Source organism: Xiphophorus hellerii, chromosome 16 (genome assembly GCF_003331165.1).
Source record: "Xiphophorus hellerii strain 12219 chromosome 16, Xiphophorus_hellerii-4.1, whole genome shotgun sequence".
Lineage (NCBI taxonomy): Eukaryota > Metazoa > Chordata > Actinopteri > Cyprinodontiformes > Poeciliidae > Xiphophorus > Xiphophorus hellerii.
Window position 1 is genome coordinate 24,264,084 of NC_045687.1, and position 27,842 is coordinate 24,291,925.

General features: G+C 40.2%; 1 protein-coding gene and 1 long non-coding RNA gene across 4 annotated transcripts in view; one reads left to right on the plus strand and one right to left on the minus strand.

The window, feature by feature from the left end:
- septin12 (septin 12) overlaps positions 1–27,842 on the minus strand; it is a 53,516-nt gene that overhangs the window by 18,750 nt on the left and 6,924 nt on the right. The window contains exon 2 of one of the 3 annotated variants that reach the window (XM_032588098.1): positions 19,616–21,148. In XM_032588098.1, coding sequence (XP_032443989.1) covers positions 19,616–21,148 — 1,533 coding nt within the window. Of the gene's footprint in view, positions 1–3,034; positions 3,190–7,962; positions 8,077–19,615; positions 21,149–27,842 lie in introns of those variants that run through there. The other 2 variants (XM_032588099.1, XM_032588100.1) reach the window with 2 other exon arrangements.
- Positions 8,974–23,590, plus strand: LOC116735944 (uncharacterized). Its single transcript, XR_004342461.1, has 3 exons — positions 8,974–8,984; positions 13,328–13,333; positions 23,511–23,590. It is a non-coding gene; the product is annotated as an uncharacterized LOC116735944 (long non-coding RNA).

Consider the following 27,842-nt stretch of genomic DNA (forward strand, 5'->3'; position numbering starts at 1 on the left):
AACAAGACGCGAAAAGCAGCTGTTGCTTTGGCCCACATGCACAAATGGTGCGCGGTGGAGCACAGAGGCCGCTGACCGGTGTCAGTCCGCATGATTTAATCAGCTATAAATATCCGAGCGCACACAGAACAGAACTAATCCTGCTGAGTCCAAACAGACCGACCCACTCAGACAATGATGCGGCTTTACACAGGAACGATTTGAGAGGAAAAAGGATTCATTCTGATCCTCAAACATCTCGCTGCTAATCGACGACTGGGACAGAGGTCGCTGGTTCAATAGGAATGATGACTTCAGAGTTATGTGAATTAGAAAAATACAACAAATATGTTTACATACAGGGTGCAAAAACACAAAATCTTACCAAGTACTTTGGTCTAGTTTCTAGTGGAATATCTTATTCAATTTTAAATTAGAAAAAAAATCACTCAGAAGTTTATAAGACATTTTTTCTGTGTTATAAGTGAAATAATCTGCCAGTGATGCTTTTAAACTAAAAGGTTTTAGTGCCTCATCTTCCAACATCAATATAAAAGAAAGAGCCATTGCTGCTGCTGTGTGTATTGTTAATGCTTCATATAGCTCATCTTCTTGATTTAAATTATTTTATAACAGTCAAATAAAGGGCACTAGCACCAAAAAATATTGGCATTGGTAATCGGCCAAATGAGTTTTAGAATATCGGATATCGACCAAAAATCCGATATCATGCATCCTTACTAATTTCCTTTGACTTTACGCAGCTGACTTTACGTAGCGTCATCATTAGTCATCGGTGAAAATCCGATTTTTTTTTTCACCCTCACTGACCGACTGTTGAACTGTTAATTCATTTCTAAGTCCTGCAGTACAGCTGGACATTAGCAGGTGAAGATGCACTGCAGGACTTTTGCTAGCTGTGGAGAGCTTGTATTCTATGTGCAATGCAAATTCCCACTTGTGTTACTGACTGTGCAGACATCTCTCCTTTTCCTTGACCTCCAAAAATGTTGAAGCAAGCTCAGACAGAGCGTACTTCCTCCAGGTGAATCAGTTTGACTGATTCAAGCATCCTCAGTGCATTGAGTCAGAAGCCAGTCTGGTGTCAGGGGGAACATCACTATCTGTCCCTGAAGAACAGAGATGAATGGCAATCAGCTGCTTCTCACACACATATATGACTGAATGCTATGAAAACTATGACAGTCTACACAGAAGCTGGAAAAATAAGATTCATTCAACTACAGTACAAACTCCTCTTTATAGATCACTCTGACTTTTCACATCAAACAAGGTGAAGTGTTTTCAGATCATGAGAATGAAGTTGCAGAACCAAAGGGGTGTGGCCTGCAGCTGCAGCATATCAACTCAACACCAGGCGCTGAGCTCTGCGTTGACATCTTTATACACGCAGATTGTGGCAGTATCATTTATTTCTCTGCCACTTAGTGCCATTTTATAGCACAGTCAAGTACCTTCAGTTGTTATAAAAATGCTGTATATCACATGATTTAATGGAAAATTGACTTTGGAATTAGACCCCATTGAAATTGCATCTCTTCCTCTTTAAGAAGCTCCTGCTCTTTCTACAACAATGCTTCTCATTATGCCATTTACAACCGTTCTTAGGAGCACTCCACTGAGAAGTCGTTTCTGTGAAGAGCTCAGTAGATGCTCCGGTGCACCAGGTGTTTGCTAATTGCTGCTGCTAGTCTGGAGGAGCTGAGTGGCAGAGGCCTGGTGGAGGGATTCTCTGTGAGGCAGGAGCTCCACTGGTGCTCTGAGGAGGAGCTTTGTGGAAAGAGCTCTGTGACTGCAAGTGTTTAGGCATCCCCGAATGGTTGGCAGGGGAAATTAAAAGATTTCTCAAACAAGCATGAAAGACTCAATTCAACAGTCCAGTTTTGTTTTTGATGAGAGAAAAACATTATAACATGATGTAAAGCTCAAAAAGTAAATTTTACATAATACTGCCCCTTTAAATAGGAACAAAGTTGTTGCATAGCATCCTCAATATGTCAATATTTTTCTCTGATCAGATGGACACTTGAGGACGATACGATGTGGTCATCAGCAGACGTCCTGCTGCCTCTGCTTTGGATGATGTCATACTGGCTCTGTAATCCAGGATTTCCCATCAGCCCATAGAGGTTACAGTCAGGAACCTACTGAGGGGGAGCAGGGGCGTCATTTTGACGGAGTGACTTTGACTTCCCATTCCGAGTCCATACGTCTCAGCAGAGCATGAGGCGCAGTGAACACATTAACAGGACCCTCTGAAAGGGGCTGCGATCGACTACAAACAAATGTGCTCATGTAACTCCACAGAGTAAAATATAAACACAGGAGAGATCACTCAGAGTTATTTTGGTTTGTGCATAGTAAGAGTTCATGAGCCCAATCAGAGATCAAACCCAAAATAAATGGTGGTACAGTGTGATAAACTCTTTAGAATAAAGGATCAAATTAAATTATTATAATGGGCACTTTGTAATTATTTTCCTAAAGAAAGCAAGTTTCTTTAGGAAAAGTGAAATGTTTGCTGTTAAAATAATTTTTACTATTTCCCAAAAATTTCTATATTGTAAAAATCATATTTGATTGTACCTTAAAAACAGAAATAGTTTTCTCACAGAGGTGCAGTCTACCAGCTCTAGGTCTACTACGGTCCACTACAACCGTACCGGATCAGTGCGGGCATTTAGGAACCAATGAAGAGTTTCAGTGTGTTGTTAAGGATTCTATGATTATTTTAAATATGTTTTAAAAAGAAGCGAAGCTTCAATAAAAATAGAGCACACGAGTTTCGCTAATAACCATGGACTTTAAGGAAACAGCTCCGGCTCTGAGGACCTGTTGCAGTCAACAGTCCGAGACAAACGGAGCGCAGGCCTTCCTTTCCCCCTGCCCCCATCCTGAGAGCCAGAGTGGACCAGTCCCATCTGCTTCCATTGTTAGGCCACAACACTAAGCATGGAATATCAGGGACTCCCCTTCGAAATCCACGAGGGCAGAAACAAAACCAAAACAGCCAAAGGAGAACAACAATTCCTACCTTTTTTCCGACAAACGGCAGCAGAGGGAATCCCCAGTTGGCAACGGAAGGCCTCTAAACGCAACCTCCCAAACTCGTTCTGGCAAAGTTTGTTTTTGGTAACTGTGAAGAACTCTTTTTTTTTTCCCTCCCTTCTGCCTCCCTTTGGTTCTCCCTGCTGTCAGGAGCAGAGTGAAGAAAGGTTGAGAGACAGAGAGGGAGAGACGGAGGGAGGGGGTGCAGTTGGACTGCAGCCCCAGGATCTATTCAAATGTAAATGCCCCAAGGAGCTTGTACTAATCCCTGAGAGGAGCAGGACTACGCCCTCCTCCCCCGTCAGGATCACTTACCCAGCAGTGACTGAGCTGTCAGCCAGAGAGGCATGGATGCTGCAATCACCACTGATAACAGCTCCAAGTCTCTCTGACGTCACCCAGTTAGATCAAGTCAACAGCTGCTGGGTTTTTGAAATTGCTTTACAGTAAAACTGTAAAGCAATTTGAGGTGCATCTTTGAAATATTGCTTCATAGAAAATCTGCATTACAGGCCATTATTCAGTCCAGAGAAGGAAGTGGTGTTCTCCAAGTACCAGTACAGAGAAACCCCTTCAGGATATAGCAATGTTTTTTTGTTTTTTTTTGTGACAGTTGTGTCCTACAATGACAGATTTTGCATCACCTATTTCAACAAGTTGTGATCAACGTTGCTATTAGTTTAAGCTTTTTTTTATTTTTTTAAACATGGTCTTACAAAAAAGTTGATTGATTTTGTGCTTAAAATGCTGCCAAACTGGTGGTTTGACCTTTTCTGTTTTACCTACAGATTTCACTCCATGCTGTTGTTTTTTAATTTAGAAGCAGCTATGAGGCACCGTGGAGAAACCTGAAACCGCTGCTGCACAATTTACTGAACAGGCTGTTGCTAGGGTAACCACAGAGCGACTGAGTTGGTTGATGCCACTCACCTTGCTCGGCTGGCCGCGAGAGGTTGAGCAGCTGAAGTCTTTCCTCTGCATACATATCCCAGAATGCTCTGCAGTTCTGGATCAGAGCTCATTGAATATTATATATATTAAATATTGAATATTCTATCAGATGTATTATCTATTGATATTGATCAAGTGCCTATTGTGATTTGTTGTCGAGCCCCAAGTTAGATGTTTTTGTTTTTTATTTGCATGTAGGAAGAACAAAGTCATGATTCCAGGTTTGAGCTGTCGTTCTGAAAGATCTTCACTCGTAGCCGTAGGTAACTGCAGTTCTAAACACGGCCTAAGAACTCACCGATAGTCCCCTTAGCTCCACTTCCTGCAGCGAGTTTAGTTTCAACAGTGTCTGCATGCGGTCCACATCCACTGTGTCAGACAAGTAGCACAGTGAACTCTGAACTAGATTCTGCATGGCTAAAAGTATGGTCAGACCTCGTGGCAAATGTGGAGAAAACATTGCTTGGTTTTGACAAATCAACAAACACAGTGGTTATGTGGTTTCTATTGTCAGGTTGGGGTCTCTTTAATCCTACAGCATACAGGGTCGCGCAAAGTTTTTCATACCCGATGAATTACTCCACGGATTTTTTTATATTTCATTCATATTCCATCCACCTGTCGCATATGCCAGCTTATAGCAGCACCATTGAGGGACGGATGCTTATCTCCAGCGGTCAATGGGTGAGAGGCGGGGTCCACCCTGGACAGGTCGCCCCACCATCACAGGGAAACACAGAGACACACAGGACAAGTGATGGACACACACTCATAGCTAAGGGCTAATTTAGAGAGACTGAATAAGCCAACAGTCAGGTTTTCAGACCCTGAGAGGAAGCCGGAGTACCTGGAGAGAACCTTGGACAGAACATCTCAGCTCAGCCAGGTCGGGAATTGAACTCAAGACATTCATGCTGCAAGGCAAAGTGCAAGGGGTAGTACAAGACTGTTAAGTTAAACGGAAATTAACTTGGTTTTCACAATTTTCTGACATAAAGAAATCCATTACGGTATGGGTCACTGCAGGTCAGTACGCCATATTCAGGAGAGCTTTTCCACAGTTCTCTGTGTCTTCAGCTGGACTCCCACTGGACAGGAATGTTTAAACCCAAACACCTAGCATAGCATCATGCTAGAGCAGCGACAAACAATCGTTATACGCTACCACATCTTGTGCTTTGTCGTAAGCAGTGAAGTTTTTCTGTACCTAGTCAAAGGACGCCAATACCTCTGCCCTAATTGTATCGTACTTTTGGCTTATCAACCTCCAGCTGAAGGGGGCACAGTAAGGGTTCTATGGAACGGTTTTACAATGGAAACAGACAAAATATCAAACCGATCTGATGCTCAGTGGAAACGAAGCTTTAGTGGTTCAGTCCTATTCTTGCTGTTTGCCATTTATAAGACACTGCAAACATTTGGTAGGAGGTGGTCTGTTCTTTATGTCCAACATGCACAGCATAAGACTTAACACTACACACTGACCTCATGCTATAAAAATACTGTCTTCATGAGCAGAAGAATTTGGTCAGTGTTGATGGGAAGGTGGATGGAGTTCATTCTGGAAGAAGACCTGTTAGAAGCTGAAAAAGTATTTCCGTATTGGGTCAGAAATATTGGGTATTTCCTTTTTGGGGACTCTAAATGTAAGACTCTACATTTAGAGTCTTAGAAGGTCTCTCAGCAGGACAAGTCTGACATGCAGTAAACTTATCACAATTTGGTGAAACACATGATGACTGCAGACCTGTGTTTTTCCACTGAATGACTCTTTTAATGTCTTTCAAATCCACTGAAACGTCCAAGTGACTCATATTTCCACCTATGCTCATGCACCAGGACATAAAAAAGCAATTTGGTCTTTATCTGGTTCTAAAATTATTTACCAGTAACCTCTAGAGTACTAGAATATGTAATAAATGACATAACCTCGCACCGACACTATTTATAAAACAAAGATGAAGCCCAGACAGAGAGAGGCTGTGTGTAAAAAGTTCCTCGTTGTTAATTCCCTCAGCTTTCAGACAGGAAGTATCATCCAGGTGCTTCAAATCAAGTTCACTTCATTAACAGTTACAGTTCTGCGGTGGGCTGCTCTGGAGCGCGCCATGACACAACGCCGTGCCAGAAAAACATCAGCAGTGATCGCAGAGAAGCAACTGTTGCTGCCATTGATCTAGTCATCATTCCACACAGCAGCCTGGACATCCAATAGGTTCAGCCCAACGTCAGAGCATGAAGCTCAGAAACCAGGAAGCTGTGAGTTGCATCTGACCAAAGCACAAGATTTCTGAAAAGACATCCTTTAAACGCAACGAATCTAAAGAAGAGATGTTTGACCAAAACACATTGAAAACTCCACAGAGTACACCAGCACACACACCATGAGGGAGGACTCTGTGCCCCAAAGTACTCTAGAGTCCAACAGGAGGCCATCTGCTAACGATCAGGACAGGGTGAAGTCTTTTGCTTTATAAATATTGCACAGATTGATATTTGCAGTGTAAGGAGATGATAGGCACCCATTTCCGCTGTGTAAACCATGACAACATGAAGATGATTTGGATTCAAATATCATTCTTACAAGAAGAGACGATCCAATATTTTTCATAGCTGTCTCCTCAGGAACATGGAGTCCACACTACTCCGCTAGACTTTACTTCAACTGTTTTAGTTTGGTTTAGCTTGCACCAAAACTGGAACTGATCCTTTTAAACCGATCTTTACCAAACTATAAAGTCTTTTTTTAATGCAGCCTCGAGTATACAAAACCACACACTGCACATTACGGGGTATTTATCAGACAAAAACAACCTCAAAAGTTTCCAGAAGTGCATCTTAAACCCACAATTTCTACAATTTCTAAAAGACACATAAAGCCATAGAAAGTCTTCAGCGAGCTCCTGCTGCTGCTGAGAGACCAATTTTAAAAAACGATTTTCAACATTCTTTTAACGTGCAATACAGAATGCTTTTTCAGACTGACTGATATAGTTTGTATCCGTTTAATAAAATCCACCCATATCTGCACATCAAACTGTTTAAATTTTTGTCTAATCTAACAAGAGACATTAATGGGTTTTTATTCCTTCATATTCTGAAGGATTATGATATTGTTTGGGTATTTCTAACAGCTGAATTCAGATTATTCTAATCTCCAGCTCAACACAAACAGAACTTGGATTATGATCGGTGCTGTAATAAGAAAGCAGGTGGTGTGTGTAAATGTCAGGGTGTTTTGACCAAATCTCTCCAGACATTCTCAGAGGGCAAAGGAAGAAATCCACTTCTCTTTGTTGCTTTATGTCTTTTTTAGAATGAATGAAGATGCTTTCTTATTTCTTTAATTCTACGCCTGGAAGTGTTTCAGTGTTTTAGATGTAAGAAAGTTTAACTTATATCTAAACATAAAAAAGAAATAATCATACTATGTAGGTTAACATCTTCAGATTAGAATATATTTGAAGTCATGGGTTAAAATATTTTATGATTGCTTCTGGCTACAAGTGGCTAGCTCTGAAAAATAAATCCATATTTTTATGTTCAAATTAAAAACTGAGACAATCCAGGATTCAGAGCAAAGTGAAAAGTGTCATACATGCTCTTTTGTGACAGCTGTTTTTGATCATTTTCTGCTCAGTTTCTGTACAGTTTAGTTTTGCTTTGTGAGAAATGAAATGCGCAGAAAACCTAATTGGAATAATTAGATGATCAAAAATAATTACATACTTATTTTCTGCAGACAGTGAGAATGAGAGGAGTTAAAAGTTATGCAATGTTCAGTCAGTTTGCTGTGCTTCCTGAGTGAAGAAGGCAACTATCTCACGTCCAGTCTAGTTTTCATAAGGAGCCTGTTAAGAGTCCAGAAATCCAGCAGTGACTGGACAGCAGCAGCTCAAGTAAGACAGAAAAACATGGAGCCGTTAAAAACAGTAAAACAGGAAGGAGAGAGCAGTTCATTACCTGGTGTGAAGGCACAGCTGTCTGCAGTGACACACATATACAACTGGGCAGGATGTCATATCACTGTGAGTGTGTGTGTGGAGAGGCGTGGCTGCGTGTGTCAGAGTTTGTGTCAGAAGATGACACATTTCCTGCCAACAGGAGAAAATGGTTTCCTGGTTAAACTGTCTAACTTTCCCACTAACACGCTGTGACATGGCCGTCCAGAGACGCTGGCCTGGTTCCAGCTCCTGCAGACGTCTCAGGCTGCTTGGAGCCTTTCACAACATCCAACATGTTTCATTTGGATTTCATGTGACAGACAAGCTCATAGCAGTAAAAACTGTGGACTCCTTTGGTCTGTTTGTGGCCCTTGGCAGCAGCTTTGTGGCTCCCACATGGCTCTCTGCAGTCTTAACCACTGGAGTTCCACACTGTTTGGCACAGAATGAACGCAGCATCATATGAGCCGGTAACAGAAACGAGCCAAAGACCAACCTCTTCCTACCTATTTGCACTCAGCCATGATGGACATAAGAAAGCCAACTAGCTAGCTAGCAAGGCTATATTAGCCGCTTGTTAGCGGTAGCCTCAACTGCCTCGAGACAGAAAACTGCATATATGAGAATATAGAAGATTAAATAGCCCTGCCCAGAAAAAAAAAATGTAAAAGGGCAAAATTGTATCCATGTATTCTCCAGCCATTTTATAATACAATCACATAACTATATCACTTTCAGTTGTTATAAAAATGCTTTATGTATATAATATAAAAAATGACTCAAAAAAAATTTAAAACCTTGAAATTGGGTCTCTGTCTCTTTAAAAACTCCTCCTCTTCCTGAAACTCCACCTTCTGGAAGTCATCACAACATGGCTCCTCTATTAACCTTGAGAAGTGACTCCTATAATGAACGCAGCAGATTCCAGTACCATCAGCTGTTTGCTAATTGCTTTCGGCTAGTCTGAAGGAGCTGAGTGGAGGAGAGCTGCTCTGTGAGGCACTTGGAAACTTGGAAGCTGCAGCTCTGAGGAGGAGCTGCGTCCCTGAAGGCAGGGCTAGGTCCACTCAGGCGTTTTGCATCCCGAATGGTTGCCATGATGATTAAAGGATTTCAAAGAAACTTTCCACATATGTTTTTGATGAGGGAATAACATTATAATATGATGTAAAGCTCACAAAAGTCAATTTTACACAGTACTGCCCTTTTAAAACCTGTTATTATTTATGATGTATTTAAGGCCAACTTACTTTTTCATTTTATCATGAATTTAAGACATTTTAAGGCCTTCATTTTTTAAAGACTTTAGATCTCTGCAGCTCCTCCAGAGTCACCATAGTCCTCTTGGCTGCTCCTCTGCCCGTTCAGTTGGACCTTCATGTGTTGGCGGGTCTGCAGCTGGCTCATCCCCTCTCCATGTTCAGAGCATGGGATATAGTTGTAGAACTAACCCTTGTCTAAACTTCTCCATGGCGACAGTCTCCTTGGTCTCCATGATGCTGCTTGTTCACTGTCGTTCTCTAAAGGTCCTCTGAGGCCATGTATCATCATAGAGATGCCCTACACTGTGTTAGTTTGTTACATAAAATAAAACAAATGAAAGTTTTTGGGGAATGAATACTTTCGCAACATGCATGTGTACTCTAAATTCATATCTAAAGCTCTTGAAGTTCAGCTTCTGAAAGTGTTGGTCTGAGTTTACGTTGCGGCCTCAACAGCTGGCTGTAGATCCTGAGTGGGAGTGGGCTCTGTCTGGGTGGGTTTCTCACTATTAGTCACAAGCAGCTCATTATAAATACGCCGGTCTATATAGCAGCTGTTCTTAATAATTCATTCTGTTTAAACCTAATACAAACGGCCCCTCCTTCCACTGGGAAAGCCCCCAGTGTGAGACAGATATAGACTGGAGAAAGCAGCTACTCCGTATGAGAGGATTCTTCTGATCATTTTCCATGAAAACCATCCGTCAGGTTCAGATTAAAATATGGAAAGTTTCCTTTCACATCTTAAAGTTTCTGGCCTGGTGGTCCAGTCAGCATTTATCAGACCTCAAATAGCTCCCCCTAGAGTCACAACCTGCTCCACACAACTCTGAGACAGCAAGCTGCAGGAAAATGTGACATTGCACAGACTAATATTCCAATTAGCTATATTGTGCAGTTCTATTCAGTCAATAGATCCAGATAGATCTATTCACTGATAGATCTATATCAGTCAAGTGTACATTATAATGCACACATTATATGTGTGCATTATAATGTGTTGGTAAATCTGCTTTGCTCTGAAGTGAGTCAGTTTGTAATCATTTTGCTTTTATATAACAAATTATGTATGAGTTTGTTCTTTAGCATAGAAACTGACCATACATATAAATACCACAGAAGGCTTTTGATTACACACTTCTGATTGTTACTGAGTAAGCAAGTGATATATTTCAATAAAATCAGATAAGGGACAGGATTAAATACTTTTTCACTTCTTTCTACCCCTTTTCAAACAGACAAGTAGCGGAAAGCTAATCGTTTCATTCTCCGTACTGTACGGATGTTTTATTTTCCCTTGTTCTTCTGGCTACTTGTTTGCTTGTTTTTAAATATGTTTGAAATAAGTTATTAGAAAATACAAATATAAAAAAAAACTGTGCTCAAAACCAAACCTTAACCCTTTCATGCATAGTGGTCACTACAGTGGACAGCTATCTAAAAGCCATTTTCTTGTGCTTCCTGTGGATTTTTATGTTATAAATGCACACAGACCACTGAAGTGGACACTAATGCATCATAAAATATACCATCAACTACTGGCCATCAGCTGCAAATGCAAGAAATTATTTTTGTTAAATACAATATGGCCGACAGACAAAAAAGCATGAGAACCGACCCGGTCCTCCTTCTACTGTAGACGACTCTTGCAAGTAAAAAAAATATTGTGACATCAGATAACCCCTAAGGAACAATACAACTGATGTATTTTTCAAATAACAACTTTGTATTTGGACAAAATTACAATTGATCACATAAAAATAAAAAATAAAAAAAAAATTATTTTTACAAAAAAATGTTCCTACCTTTTTTATGCCTTAAGAAAAGAATTTTAAAAAATGGAAAAAAAATTCTGACACAAAGGATCATAATTCATGCATCAGAGGGTTAAAAAAAATCTCACTGCCCCTGTCAAGCTTTCTTCTACAGGTTCAACCAAACTATCTTAGCAATGAACAGCTAGTAAGGTAAAGCTATTCTTTATTAGTTATTATCCTGTTTTTACAGCTAAGTAATTTTCTTCTTGGAGTTTTTTTTCTGCTACAATATCACTTAACCCTCCTGTTATGTTCGTTTCTAGGGTACAGCAAAAATGTTCGTGGGTCAATTTGACCCAGGGAGTGTTTAATCATGCAATAGTGTCAGAAACCAAAAAATTCCTCCAAAACATTTTTGTATCTGATTATTAACTCCAATACTAACCATTTCAATCAATATTTGTGCAATGATGTTTTATTATTTCTCAGAAATTAAGGATCAATGACGACAACCTGCTCATTTACTCATTTGGACATAAAAAATGGAATTTAGATTTTTAATGTCCACTGAAAAAAACCTAGACACAAAAAAACAATAATTTCCTTGAAGTTGACCTTTGATAAATTATTTTATATTATACTTTTTTTTTTTTACCAAAGGGTGATCTTTATAATTGAACTTGAGACACACATACTGTTCTGGGTCAAATTGACCCGCTGATTAAAATCAAGATAAATGAGTCATGCAGAGAGTATTTATGTTTTCATCCACTTCTGCTGAGTGTCACTCAGAGTGAGTGGAGTTTGTCCACAGGAACAGAAAAGATTCCCGTCAAAGGTTGTGTGAACACCTGCTTTCTCGCAGTTTCCTAGTGAAGTAAAGAGAATAGTGAGAAAGTGGGCTTGTGTGTGTGTGGTTGCGTGTGTGTGGGTGTGTGTGTGGTGAAATATGGTTCATAACTGCAAGGAAACATATAGAATTGGACATTTTAAAATCTTTTTTTGCACTTTAACCTGACTGCCGGGTCAAATTGACCCGAACAGTATCGATGTAAAAAGTAGACCTAGGGTTTGGTACAAATGTGTAACATGAATAAATTTTCAACTTATGTCTAGAGTGCACCTATTAAGACAAATAGAAAACGTTTCATGCAAAAAAAATGCTTCTATTTTTTTTTTTTAATTTGTAAATTTTAAAACGGGTCAATTTGACCCGGAACATAACAGGAGGGTTAACTTACTGTTTATCACTGAAACCTTAACTTCACATCAACAGGAAGTGTCTGCTTTCACGTTCAGCTGTAGGGGCTGACTCATTTTTAATTGACCCCTGTGTGTGAGGAAATGAGAGCTATACATTCCTCTGCGTGCGTGTGTGTTTGTGTGTGTGGCCGGCCTTATATTTGCTACAGTGTAAGGATTATTTATCCTTACACTGCCGTGAGGACCGACTGCTCTTTATGGGGCTCAAAGCCCGGGCTATAAGAAGATGCGCTGTTTTGGGGGTTAGAGGTCAGGGGCCAATTTTAGGACTAAGGTGTGAATTGAGTTTAGTTTAGGGTTAGGCTTAGGCATGTCGTGGTAATAGTTAGGTTTAGGGTAAGTGTCAGTGTTAGGCTATATAAATGAATGAAAAATGAATATGAGTCAATGCAAAGTCCCAGTGAAGATAGAAAGACGTGTGCGTGAGGGCGTGTGTATGTTTGTGTTTATCCTTGATTCTAAATGTGTATAATTTGTGTCTCCATTGTAACAGCTGGGACCAGTACGCTGCAGGTAGGGAAGGGGCCCTCATCAGATTTTAGTCTCTGACTTTAGTTTACATCCAGAGAGGGGAACTTTTCAATCCTTCTTCAGCTGTTCAATGTTTTCTGTGCCTTTACAGTATGTTCCGATGATGTCACAATTTCTTATGTTTTACAGAATAGTGCTTTAGATATATTTTAGTTAACTGCCTGGGTAATCAGTGACTGTATTCCGGCCAAAGAGTAAGACTTGAACCTAGATTATTTGAAATTCTGCAGGAATGAAGAACCAGCACTACCTCCACCGTCCTCACAGAGAAGACGGCTCCAAACACGCTGCTCTGGAACTACAGCTGCTTTGCTCCTCTAACCGCCGCTGCCATTAACAACGAGGATGCTCCCTGGACGCTAGCAGTGCAGCTAACACAACTGGTTTTCACCAGTGGGCAGCAAAGGCTCTCCCTGTACCCCATCATGAATTAGTGTTCATGTTTTTTGGCTGTATTTACCCAGAATGCACTGCGCTCTGGCCTGCTTCCTGCTTTTGAAGCAGTCTATGGTCCGCTTAGTGTTCACATATCCATTGGAACCAGCCCAGAGTTCACTTCAACCACAACTAGACCTTGGTTTGTCGGCAGACCAGTTTGCTTTCACACCTCCCCAATCAAAGTGGACTTTCTAGACCAACAAGCTAGAGTTGGATTACAGTGGACTAGAGCTAGTGGGAATGCAACATAAGTAGACTAAGGCTCTTGCTCAGGGCTGACTGTTCCATCTCTTCTCAACATTTCTCGTCTTGCGTATCTATGGGTATCTTACATAATATAAGGTTATTTACGCCTCTATACAGGTAAAATATTCGGTAACACTTTATTTGTCGGGTTGTGCATAAAACTGACATGACACTGTTATAATGGAATGTTTGTGACTGTTGTCAGGAAGTGTCAATCAATAAGTAATGACACTTTTAATGCTTTAAAGTTGCATTAAAAGTCCATTAAAATTGTCAACTTTTCATTAAAAGTGTCATTATTTATCAAATGACACTTCATGACAACAGTCATAAACATTCATGAAAACTCTTTCATGTTTGTGACAGTGTCATATCAGTCTTATGCACACCCCATCAAATAAGGTGTTACCAAATATTATTTATCAAAAGCAGGATTACTTGCTGTACTAAATGTGTGGCCGGTTTATTGAAAAGCACTGGCAGCTTGGTGTACAATTGTAAAATTAAAGAGAGTTAAAGATCCAGATTTCTGAATGTAACAGTAATACCCAAAGGAGACGACAGAGGTTTGAATTGTGCAAACAGTGAACTCCAACTGAACGAGGAGCTGATACTTCTGATGATTCTGTTTTTGATTTCTTTTTTATCCATTGTATGAATTTGTTGACTTAGAGATGGAATGTATATTGTTTTCACTTATTGAAAAGTTGCTCCACACAAACGTTTCCTTTTGGGCTGACAGACATAGAAGATAACTGCATGATTTATGAGGACAGCAGAGGTTTGAAGATGTAGAGCCTGTGATGTGATCTATCAGCCTGATTTACACTCAGTAATCTAAAATCATAAAATCCTGGAACATCATGTATTAAATCTTCACGTTTTTATTGCTGTAACTCAACTTTGACAAAATAGCTTCAGTCAGCTTCCTTTCATTTTCTTCTTCATCTGCTTGACAAGCATGAAACTCTTAAATGCATGATTTATTAACCTCAATTTTCTTGTAACTTTAGACTTTATTTGAGTGAGGTAACTATAACAGAGGATCCTTTGAACAGGCGACATCTTGTCTCTTCAAATCATTTCTACTGTTATTATTGTCCATCCTGTGTGTTATGAGGGTTCATATAACAAGCTGGAACAGACAGGGGGAGCTAATCTGATCTGCTGCAGGAAACACATTTAGAAGCCTTGAACCAACCAACTGGACAGGAAACCGGTTTCTAATCTGAGCTAAAGGAAGGAAAAACTAGTGGCCTGAATACGAGGCAGAAAGGAGGTTTCCTTATGGGTGTCTCCTTTATTTGTGCTTAAATAACAAACTCTCTTGAACTGTACGGATGAACAGACAAAATCCATCATAGTTTAGTATGTTTGTGTAGATCGCGTGTAATAATTTTGCAGTCTGATACATTTTATCCAGAGTCTATGCTTTTTAATGTCAAAATAATTTGACTGTCTTCCACAACCTGCAGAATCATTTATGGACTCAGGCAAGTTACGACAGAACATTAAAGCATGTCCAAAGAATCTGTTGCAGCTTAAGATGAAACTATGACTGATGAGTCAACTGTTAACATCATTTATTAAACCTTCAGACTCCATGAAAGTAGAAGGGAGATGCTGGAGTGTAATCAGGTGAAATGTTATGATCATAACATGATATGTTATGCCTCCACAACATTACATAAACTAAGAGCACACTCCCGGTGGGATTACTAGTTAAATGATTAGTTTCATCACTGGTTTATTTCATTAAAACACACTGACAAAAATATAATTACAACAAAAATAGCCTCTACTTCTCCTGTTTTCCTGAGTGAGCGCAGAAAGGAAGGAAGGAAGGAGAAGATTAGGCACCGAGGAACTTTTTATAAGCCTTTAATGGGAACAAAACGATCTGAGCAAAGCACCACATAGAGAAAGATAGTAAGTCTAGTGTAAACACCCATTAGTTCAAAGCAACCTGTAATTCCCCAAACATGAACACACCAGCATGTTAAATGCTCTAAATGAAAACTTGTGCTAGATCAGACTGGTTTTACAACCGTCCCTTATAACATCATCAACAACTCGCTCTGATTTTGGTATTTGTGGAGTTCTTATGAAGCTTGTACTTCAAACTACCAACGGATGGACAGACAGACGGCTGATCTAACTCTATTCCACTTCAAACAAAAACAACCCTAAGATTATTCTGCTGATAGATATACCTGCACAGGTACCAGGGCAGTTTGTGGGCCTATCACTAACCCTATCATCCAGAATCATCCCACACAGAGTGATATATTCCAAGAGTCTCTCACTCCGGGTCAGTAGGACTGGACAGACATCCAGAAGACAGTCAGACACACAAGGCCAGTGCTGAAGAAGCTGGCTGTTCACAAAGTTTTGTATCCAAGCATATTAACAGAAAATTGAGTGGAAAGAAGAAGTGTGGTAGGAAACAGGGAGAACCACAGCCTTGAGAGGACTGCCAAGCGAGTCCATTCCAGAAGAGCTCAGACCACACAGACGAATACTAGACATGGCCTATAAATGTGGCTTTCTCTGTGTCAGGACATTCCTGAACCACAAACATGTTTTTTTGTTTGTTTGTTTTTTATGAACCAACAATATTGGTGCCTGAAAAACTATTTAAAAGATGGGAAACTTTTTTCAGTGCTTCTGCAACCAATGAAAAGTCTTTATTGGCACAACGCAAACCAATAACTCCTTCCTGCCTTACAGCAAAATAAGATTCAAATGAAGACGTAAAGTTTATAGGGCTCACTTTTAAACGTGCTGCTCAAAGCAACGGTCCACACTGACTTCACTTGATGAGAAAGAGCGTTTTTTTTTTTTTTACTTCAGCAACTTCCAAACTTCCACCATGAATTGTGAATGGCCTCCTTGTAGAGGCAATCATTCCCCTCTCAATCTTCTGTTGATGTCACTGTGAAACACAGAGGTAACAGACGCCACACTCACTCTGAAGCTGCAGAGCAAGTACCTTCTGAGCCACAGCTGCCCACAGGATGGTGGACAATTAACCCAGAATGCAGATTGAATTAAATAAATTTGATTACCGGTTTCCAATCACATTTTCCAATTCTCAGTTTCAAAGACTTGATTAAGACCCAATGCATGCCTCAGCACGTGAAAGGCTGAATGAAGGATTATTACTTGTAGCCTGTTTTTCCTTTTGGAAAATAAATTCAGCAGCTAACATGTAGCGCCACACTGTGGATTTCTTCGGCTCTCCTGTGATCTGTGTAAATGTGTAGGCCTGTCACTAGCAAATTTTGCTGGATGATAAATTGTCCCTGAAGTTATTGAGGTAAAGGATAATATTGTTGAGTTGAGAGTAATATAATACAATGTCATAATAATGCAAGAACACATTCTGAAAGATCAATAAACTTTCAATTCTAAAGAACAACAAGCAAAATGAATTATGAAGTCTCTGTCAACAAAATTGTGCTTCAAAAAAAGGTTTAGTTGAGACCAAAACACCAGACTGAAGACTTTGGTCATCCAGTTTTTGGTAGAAAGAGAGAAAAGAGAAAAACAATAAATCATGCAAATGGAAATTATTTAGCTAATTTTAATTCGTCATGTGATTGATTTATTTATTGCTTACTGCAACAGGCCTACAAAAATGTTCTCAGGGTGTTGTAGTCTGGGTTCATCATCAGAACTCTTGGTGGTTTTATTTTTTGGGTTTCACTATAGAGTTCTGTTTGGGCTCAAGTCCATAAGCATTGTGTAGAACTTTAATTAGAGGCTCAAGCCCCAAGTAGATCCAACATATTAAGATTTTCCTGCTTTTGTTTAAGTAAGAAGTGTATCTTCTCCAGTTTTTAGCTTTTGTTCCATCTTCCAACTCCATCTTGTTGTTTGTTGTAACCGCAGGGTGAGTCAGTTGCAAATCCCCTGGGATGTGTGATTGATAGGAGCCCATCTCACCGATTCTCGAGCAAAGCAGGGCAGAGCCGCATGCCCATCCAGTGCACTGCTCTTGTTACAGTCTCGTTGGCTTCTTTTCTCTTTTTTTCCTCAACCATCTACTCCTGTGTTTACACTATAATGAGTAGATTAACGCGACTTTACATTGTACATTCTAGTTTGACTTTCTCTGCTGTCAAACCAAAGCCTGGGCTTTCGGTTTGGGCCATAAATTTAAACTCTGTTTCATATAGTAATGACTTCATGTCTGATTTTGTTTCTATGCTCTAGTTAGTTTTTTACTGCTAGACCTCATACCTGAGTCCTTCTGTTAAAACCACCAGTGTCTGCATTAGGATCAGTTCTTCCTGTTCTGGTTGCTGGCCTATTATGTTTGCTTTGGCTGCAGTTCTAATGCCTCAGGCCTTCATCTGTTGGTCTACCTCAACTTCCTGGATTTCCTGCCCTGCACCATCGTCTGTGATTAAAGTTTGGATTGATATCCATCTACCTGCTTTCTGCCTGCTCTCTGCATCCTCAACTTCTTGGAGCATGACAGAATCTATCAGCTGAGTGCAGCAGAACAACGAGTTTCATCTGACTTTCGTCTCTAAAGACAAGGTCTACCTCCACAATGGGATTGCCGGAGCGGAGGAAATCCCCACAGCTGTGTGTCTTCAAACTGATAGGTTGGTTTGTTAAAACTGAGTGTATTCAATCCGTACTTGAGAAGACGCCTGAGTAAACATCCTGAGGTCTCATTAGACTGGATCAAAGAGACACTTGAAGGAGGCCCTCTGTTTCATCCTTCTAAAGGATGTGCTTTGGATTCACAGACTATTTGTGAGAAAAACATTCATCTACCAAGTTCAATTGAGCTGTAATTACAACCCCTAAGACAAATCCTTCATACACAAAATCAGGTATTATTTTACGAGGTGCTAACCTGTTCATGAAAACTCCTTTAGGATTCAGAGGGCTGTTTCATTTGACCAGAAAGTGCTAATTATACGCAATAAAACATCAGAGTTCTAGGATTTATGTTGACACAATGGTTTAAAAAAGTATTTACCCACCTAACCATAACCTTAAACCATACCCTCAACCACAACCAATGCTTTAATCTAAGCTGGATCCAAGTCAAGTTACCCAGTGACCTTCTGAATCTTAAAGCTGATATTAATATTTATGCTATGCTTGTGCTATTTTGTGGAGCAAACATTTTCATTTGGTGCCGCTACTTTTGTAAAGACAGCAATGAAACTTTCAAGAAGTCACCACACATCCAACTAGCACACATTGGTCAAATTTAACTAAACTGGCGCTCATATTTAACAACATTCCTGCTGATTTGTTCTGCCATTTAAAATAACAATTATATATATATACATATCTATATATATATATAATATATATTTCCCCTCAAGGTGAGGGACGAGCGACTGCTGGAACCAGGGAGAGATGCAGGTGTTTGTTTGGCGTCTTTGTGAGGAATGGGAACGCAGGCTTGCACACCCACCTCCACATTATTAGTTTTTTACATAATAACAGAGAGCAGATCACGAGAGTATGGCACTGATGAGAGAGGATAGAAATCACTCAAAATAAATATAAATATTTATACCAGTTTAAGTTCTGAAGACAAACTCTACCACTTGTTTCAGCCTCAGCATACATGTTAGCATCCATCATGGCCTTTTGATCATCAGTCACCTTGAAGCTGAGACAGTAATTGAAGCTCAGCGTGTTTTTCAACTGAGACAATGAGAATACTAGAGAAATATTTCCTACCAGGTAAAAGAATTAATGTTTTTTGGGTATATGTTGATGTTAACCATACCTGGAAATTACTAATCAAATCACAAGCAGCTTCTACTTACTGCTTAAAATAAACCATTTTTGAAGACAAACTCTCGTTTTAGGCTAAAAAAATGAAGTAGAAACTGCTTTTATATGATGTTTAGATGAATGTAAAGGGCCAGGGGTTCAAGGTGTTCAGGGGTGTGTATGTGTGTGGGGGTTTCTGTGGGTGTGGGGGAATAGAAATCATGACTGTACAATGGGTATGAGGTCAAGGTTTGCGTGTTAACCCTGTCTTTCTGTCAGTCTTCATTGTTTTGTGCAAGTGAGCATCCTCGTGCAAAAAACTGACAGAAATTCCCTGTCAGCACTTCTATGCAACACACACACACATACGCATACACTCTGCAATCGTACATATGCGGACAGTCTCATTTTCCTGTCTTACCTCCATGTTTCTTGTTCCCCTCTTTTCTCATGGTGATGGTTGTGTCCTCGGTGGGACAGCCAGAATTAGGCGACAACCCAGCATTACGTTGGGTCGGGTTTGGGGTTTGGACTGTGGGTCCTGTGTTGGTGTCAGTTGTGAGAGGCCAAGAGAACAAAGCAATCCTTTGTAAGATCAGGTCCACGCTCTCTTTTTCATCACATTCGCTATCTTCCAAAGATCCAATAACTCTGGAGCTGAAGGTGCTGGAAGGACTAAATTGACTTTGGAGATTGGAGACAATGTGTCCGGTCTGGGACTGTGAGAATTGATCTCTCTGAATACTCTCAGCTGAGGATAGGGCAAAGGGTGCAGGAAAGCAGCTCTTCTCTAGAGCAGTGACGGGATGGTGTGAGGGAACAGGAGAGCGAGGAGATACGGGTGAACATGGATAGTTATTGGGTCGAACTGGTGTGTCAGAAGAACTGTCTAGGCTGCTGAGAGAGGCTGAAGGGCTGGCAGCTGTGGAAGGAGGGCTTGGGTTGTAGCTCTGAAGGCCATTTGCACTCTGCTGGGAACGGTTTGATGCTTTTGGGCTCCTCAGTCCCACCTCTGGCTTGGTAGGGGAGGCCGGTGAGACGCTGCTCACCAGGCTGTCCAGATCCAAGGGAAACTTGTTGAGACGTGGAGGTTCTTTGGCTTTGGGCTGCGGACTCTTGATGGCCCGAAGCCGCTTTTGGGAAACGTCTTTTGATCCGCATTCCTCAAAGGAGTTTCCACTACGCAGGCCATTCCAGTTAAAATTCACATCAACATATTTCATTCCTGGAGACATACCACCACCACCATCTCTTAGAATTCCCAAGTTCCCCTCTCCTGGAAGTTGGTAGTCAAGAACTGACATGGTCCCAAGGTTTAACACCTGAGGCTTTCTCATATCCAGCATCAACTCAGGTCCTTGGTTCACCTCTGACTTGAAAACACTCCCATGTGAGAACTTCTCTGTATTCGCTTCATGATGTTGTGACCAGTTGAGTTTAGATCCATAGTACTCCCTCTGAGGTGGAGGGCTGTGATAGGAGGACAGCTTGTTAGCTGGCGTGGTATGGCCTCCACCAGCAGAGTACTCCAGGCTGGATGTAGAGCTGTAAAGGCTGTCATTGTCACTGCCAGGTCCTGACAGTGTGGAGCAGAAGCTGGGGTTCAACCTGCTTTGGAAGGAAGCAGCTCTGGTAACAGAGGAGCTGGAGTTGGGGACTACTGGCCTGTTCATGGTTCCTCTGTTGAAGGACAAGCTACTGCCTACAGCGCGGCTCTTGAGGACAGGACTGAGACCGGAGCTCAGACGTATGTGGGAGTCCGTTGCAGAGACCATGCTACTGTTGCTGACGGCAACAGGAGGAGACTGGCCGCCTCCTCCCGGCCCCATGGTGGGTTTGTTGTGGTTCAGGATGAAACGGGAGGAAGAGGGGGAAAGGGAGGCAGAGACAGAGGAAGTTGAGGTGACGGACGTCATGTCATCCATGTTTTCATCGTCGAACGATCTCTTCAGGGCTGCAGATGGAGACAAGGAATATTCAGGTCACAATAAAGGTCAGCGGTAAGAAACAGATCAGATCAAATCAGCTCAGCTAAACTGAGACTGGAAAGCCCAGAAGGGATAGTTTGATTTTTTTTTTAAACTGAGATGAGCAAATGTGGTGTTGTAGTACATTAATAGAAAAGTTTAGAAATCCTTAGAGAACTGAAAAGTAACAGCTAGTCACACAGATGTACCATTTCAGCTGGATTTCAGATATTTAATTATTTATTTATAAAGATTTTGTTGTATAAGTGCCCTTTATTCACAGTAATCAGACAGGAAATGGGCTGAAGTAAGGGGTCAAAGCAGAATGCCTGCATTGAGGACTAAAAACCTGTATATGGTAGCCTGCTTTATACCGCTTTAAAAAATTGCAAATTGCAAAGGTTCATATTTGATGTTTAAAATGTTAAAGACTAAAACCTGCATTTAATAAAATCCACAATATTCCCAACCTTAAAAAAAATATTTCCAGTGGCAAAAATTTTGGACAGTAGCCCAACTAATATTCCTGATATCAGTTTATTTATATTGTGTTACTGTTAAAAAAGCCAATGGTGGGGCGTGCTGTGGTGGCGCAGAGGGTTAGCACGCCCCACTTTTGGAGGCCTTAGTCCTCGACGCGGACGTCGAGGGTTCGACTCCCGGTCCTGACCACCTTTGCCGCATGTCTTCCCCCCTCTCCTCACCCTCCTTCCTGTCTGCCTACTGTCGAAAAAATACGAGCCACTAGCGACGCAAAAACTCTTCGGAGAAAGAAAAAAAAACCTCAATTATTCTGCAAAGTTAGCATTTAAACTACTAAATGTGGTGGTATGACCTCTAAATGTTTGCTTAAGTCAGATTTACTATGAGATAACAGTAAGAGCTGGTCTAGATAATATTATTAGAACAAATAATCAATACCGTAGTTCTTTATCCAGGTGAAATATTTGTGCCTTCACACTGATATAAAAGGAGATTATGGATGTTGTGTTGAACAATTTATCATTTTCTGTGTTGAGTCCAGGAAGCTGATGCATTTTTATATAAAGTTATCAATCTGTGAGAATCTCATAGTGGCCCATGCCTAATAAAAAAGAAAATGCAACAGTGAGCTTACCACTTTCCAAAGCTTCCTCTCCTTTTCAAAACTCATGCTTGAGAAGACATGCATTTCAACACAAGTACTTTACTATTGAAAAGTACAACTTCCTGTGGTGGCATGGAAAGTTAAAATAGCCTCTTGACTGGATTACTTCAAGCGAAGTTTTGCTGAACATTTAGACCAACATAACATTAATTTCTGAGTATTGTGTAATACAATACTCAGAATGTATTCTGAATAATTGAAGCTTAATTGTTTAAGCTTCAATTATTCAGAAAACTTAAATAAATGTTTCCAGGAGAAACCAGTTCATTACGAGTCATTGGTGCAGTCATGTTTAAGAGCTAAAGGCTAAACGCTAACGTAGAGTTCACATGTGGCTGTACCTGTGGTACCGCAAAGCTCTGTCTGGCTTATGGAGTGTAGACGCCTGCCCTTCTATGGGAAAAGTGTTCCCTTCTACAGGGGAGGACACACATACACACGCACACACACACACACACACATTCCTTCTTTCTGTAAGCACAAAGGGCAGATTGAGGTCGCTGCTGCAGTCAGGACATCAAGTGGGGGTTTCATTACAAAAATCAGCCATTGCAATGTGACACACTATGAAAGGGTGTGGGGGTCGAGGGCGGTAGAATAAAATACTTACCAAGACTTGGCTCATTGTTCAGTCAATTAACCACTCACATTGGTAGGATTTAATTTATTTCTTTGTATAACAACAACATTAAAAAAAACGAACAAACTGAAGCTACATTTTGATGGCAGATCTATGAAATCAGTAGCGCCATCTTTTTCTCAAAAGCATCTTTTAAAGGGGCAGCATTTTGTGGTTTTCAGGCATAGAGTACCATTTTTTTTATCACAATCAAGTAACTATATTACCTTCTGTTACAAAAATGCCACATTTATAAAATGTGACTTTAAAAAATTGACTTTGTAGTTTGCTTCCTTGACATTGGGTCTCTGTCTCTTTAAAAACTCCTGCTCTTTCTGAAACTCTGCCTTCAAGAAGTCATCACAACATGACTTCTCTTATTAACCTTTTTACAACATTTTTACCAGTGTTTTACTGAGAAGTAGCTCCTATAATGAGCTCAGCAGATGCTCAGTTCCACCAGGTGTTTGCTAATTACTGCTGGCTAGTCTGAAGGAGCTGAGTTGGGGAGTGGCAGGGAAGGGCTGATCTGTAAGGCGGAGACTCGGAAACTGCAGCTCTTTGGAGGAGTGGCATCTCAAAGGGGTGGCTAGGTCCATCCAGGCGTTTTACACAGCTGAATGGTTACCATGGAGATTAAAGGATTTCTCAAACATGCATGAAGAAATCAAAACAACACTCCAGATAAGTTTTCAATGAGGCAATAACATTCTAACATGTAAATCATTGAAGAAGACTAGAGATGGTAATTGTTTTCAGTCTGTAGAGGTTAAAAGCTGGTAGAGACAAACATCACCAGAGCTGCAGCTTTAACCCTTTCATGCATAGTGGTCACTACAGTGGACAGCTTTCTAAAAGCCATTTTCTTGTGCTTCCTGTGGATTTTTATGTTATAAATGCACACAGACCACTGAAGTGGACACTAATGCATCATAAAATATACCATCAACTGCTGGCCATCAGCTGCAAATCCAAGAAATTATTTTTGCTAAATACAATATGGCCGACAGACAAAAAAGCATGAGAACAGACCTGGTCCCTCCTTCTACTGTAGACGACTCTTGCAAGTAAAAAAAATATTGTGACATCAGATAACCCCTAAGGAACAATACTACTGATGTATTTTTCAAATAACAACTTTGTATTTGGACAAAATTACAATTGAACACATAAAAATAAAATAAAAAATAAAAAATAATTTTTACAAAAAAATTTTCCTACCTTTTTTTATGCCTTAAGAAAAAAAATTTTAAAAATGGGAAAAAAAATTCTGACACAAAGGATCATAATTCATGCATGAAAGGGTTAATTGTATTTTTATTTGTAAAACATATTGAAGACCATGAATCACTTTCCTTCCACCAGACAATTAACCTCTGCTTTTTGTTGCAACCACATGAGACCACATTTGTCTCATGTGGCTGTGTTTAGACAAATGATGGCAAAGAATGATAAATAACGGGAAAGCATTTTTAAAGAAACACTGTGCTGTTTCTTTAAGAGCAACAAGTCAACAAGTGCTAAAGAATGCTTTACCACTTTTATTGGTAAAGCATAAAAGCTTGCTTGTTTAGCTAGTGTCTGCTTGGATATCTTTGTGATAGAAATAAAATAATAATTAGGTGCAATGAGGCCTAATTTTAGCTAAATAAAAATGAAACGCATGTTCAAACCTGAGCCGTTTCTGTATGCCATATTAATGAGCAACAATTTGTGTTTGAGGCAGTTTATGTGCTAGCTTCGAGAGATATGCTAACAAAACTAATGACTGGTAGCAGCCGAGCTTTAAATCACACACCTAGCTGCACAGCTATTGGCCCTCAGCTTCTGTAGGCTCCAGGCAGTCTGAGGATGTCTATGTGTGGACTCGGTTTGGTTCACCGAGGCTGCAGGCACAGACATGCCCTCCCTGCAGTAGATAAGACGACCTGGTATCAGGTAATTGCTGGCACCATTTCAAACTCTGCTGAAATAATTACCTGTGACAGTAATGTGCCTCATTTCAGCTCCGTTTTACCTTTTAGCTGAGCAGACCCTGTTAGACAATATGTCATCTGTTAAAGCCAGCGCCTAACTTTGTTTCTCTGTCTCTTCATTACCTCCTCTCTCCCGCTCTCACACACACACACACACCCACACACACACACATCCAGGCACATTGAATACCTGAGCAGGGTTGTCAGTCTGTCCATCCTCCTGCAGGTTGTTTCACCTGATATACATGTGTTTTAAGTAACTGCATGCATGCAGAAATCCCACTGCTATGAACTTTATCCTTCAGTGTAATGTGGCTGTCATATTTCCTGACACAAGCCCGGGCTATTTAATAAAATCATAGGAATTTTTCTGGTCCAATACCAAGCATTCCATACTTGACAGGTGAAGAGTCAGGGAAGGTGTTACTCTGCCTTATCAGTAGCTGCCTTTTCATTACAAATGTGTCCAAATCTTTGTCTAAATTCTGCTAATGTTGAAAAACACAATTTCACAATTGCGGTGTTTCCATTACAGAAATGAAATGAAAATCACATGTGAATAAGTCATCAGAGTCATCAGCGTTGGATGTAAACAGTTACATGAGATATATTCATAATTCAGCCATGGTGCTGGAGCTCATCATCTATCAGCCAATCAGAAGAGACGTTGGTGTCTTATTCAGGCATTGGAGCGACCTGTCCTGCCTACTAGGGAGCAGCTACATATGCAGCGTTTTGGGGAAATTGTAGTCAGTGATTTCACAGAAGAGTTATGGATTCTACACGTTGGAATGAAACACAACTTTTTATGAAATGTGATGCTGTGGAGCTCTGGTGGAGCCAGCTGCACAGTGTTATAAAAAACAAAAAAAGAAATAAACCATCACCCTAATATTACTTCCTGTTGTCTTCTTCAATGTTTTTGCCAGTAGTAAGATGCGGCTGATGCATTTTGTGATGCAAAAAAAGTGTTTCCATTGCAGTTTTGAAACATGAGTGTTTTGATATGGCTAGGCACGAAAACTTTTTATCAAAAAACTTCAGTTTTCTAAATTGGTGTGTTCCCATTAAGCAAATGTATTTTCGCAATTTCAATTTGCGCAATTTTATGGCTAATGGAAACGCAAACATTGAGGTCAAAATCACCATATCTGATGTACAGAAAGAGGAGACGGTACAATATACAAATTATACTTTCAAAGACAAATTGAATTCTACATTGAATTAATATGATTGTATAAAGGTTAACTGGTGAACTGGTTTAACCAAAAACACCATCAAGTTAGTCAGTTTTGTTGATAAATGTAAACAGAGGGAAGTCTTCACTCTGCTCCTGGATCTTGGTCAGGGTTTTATATAAAGTGGAAATAAAAAAAATCTCTGGAATTGAAACCACTTTCACTGATCAGACATGATAGCACATCCTATAGATGCTGGGTTAGATTGGGATCTGGGGAATTTGGAGGCCAGGTCTTGTGCTTCTCAGACCATTCCTGAAGCATTTCTGCTTAGGGGCAGATTGCATTATGCTTCTGAAAGAGGCCATGGCTAGGATTACTATTAAATGATAAATGTCAGTGAACAGCTACATGAATGGCAGACCCCGAGGTTTTCTATCACATTGATTTCTTAAAGGGGCAGTATCATGTGTTTTTGAGCTATAAAAATCATCTTACAGCACAATCAAGGAATTATGTTACCTCCAGTTGTTAAAAAAAATCCTGTATATATCAAATATAACTTGAAAGAAATTTGACTTTGCAATTTAAAACCTTGAAATTGGGTCTTTGTCACTTTAAGAAATGAATGCTCTTTGTGAAACTCTGCTTTCAGGAAGTTACCACAACATCACTCCTCTATCAACTCGTTAATAATTTTTTTACGAGTTGCCATGGAGATTAAAGGATTTCAGAGAAGTAGCTCCTAGAATGAGCTACTTCTCAGTAGCATTTCTACCAGGTGTTTGCTAATTGGTGCTGGCTAGTCTGAAGGAGCTGAGTGGAGGAGTTACAGGACAGAGCTGCTCTGTGAGGTAGAAGGTCGGAATCTGCAGCTCTGAGGAGCAGCTGCGTCTCACAAGCGGGGCTAGGTCCAGCCATGCGTTTTGCACAGCTGAATGGTTGCCATGGAGATTAAAGGATTTCTCAAATATGCATGAGAGAATCAAGGCAACAGTCCAGGTATGCTTCTGATGAGGGAATAACACTAACAGCAAACCTAATATTATGTGAACTTGTAACATTAAAAAAGTTTATTCTTTGAAGGAGTTAAAGTCATGGGCCTGCAGCCACAGCATTAAGACCTTTTTCTTCCTGCTCCAGTTCTGATGCTCACATGCCCATAGTTGGTGCCTTCTGTGGTGGACAGGGGTCAGTTATTCTGATTGGTCTGCAGCTATGTGACTCAAACAAACTATGTTTATGTTTATTATGACACATTTCAAAACTCTGAATCAGTCTGAGATGTCCAAGATGCAGACGAGGGAAAACACATTTGTCCTCTGAGCAATCTCCTGGACTCAGATTTGCCTTACCTAAAACTGTTTCTCTTCATTTAATTTTTTTAAATTCTTTTTTTAAGCATTTTCCTTGTTATTGCACTTTTTAAAGTTATTTCTATGTGCTCATGTGTCTGTACGTACTCATGCTGTTCTCTGCACCTTTTAAATTTCCCCTTGGAGATCAATAAAGTTTTATTAAGTTGAATTGAATTGAAGAACCAGCATCTTCAGGAAGTTAAGGTACATTAGCTTTAGCTATGGGAATCGAGAACCAGTTCTCAGAAAATGACCCGATACAGATTTTCTAATTAACCTCAGTGAAAACTTACTCCACCTTTCAATATGAACATACAGTGAACAATGAATCTGATGGCAGCTTCAAATTGTGTTAAGACAATGTTAGATAATCTACCTGTGTGGTTTAGAGGTTAAAAGTTAA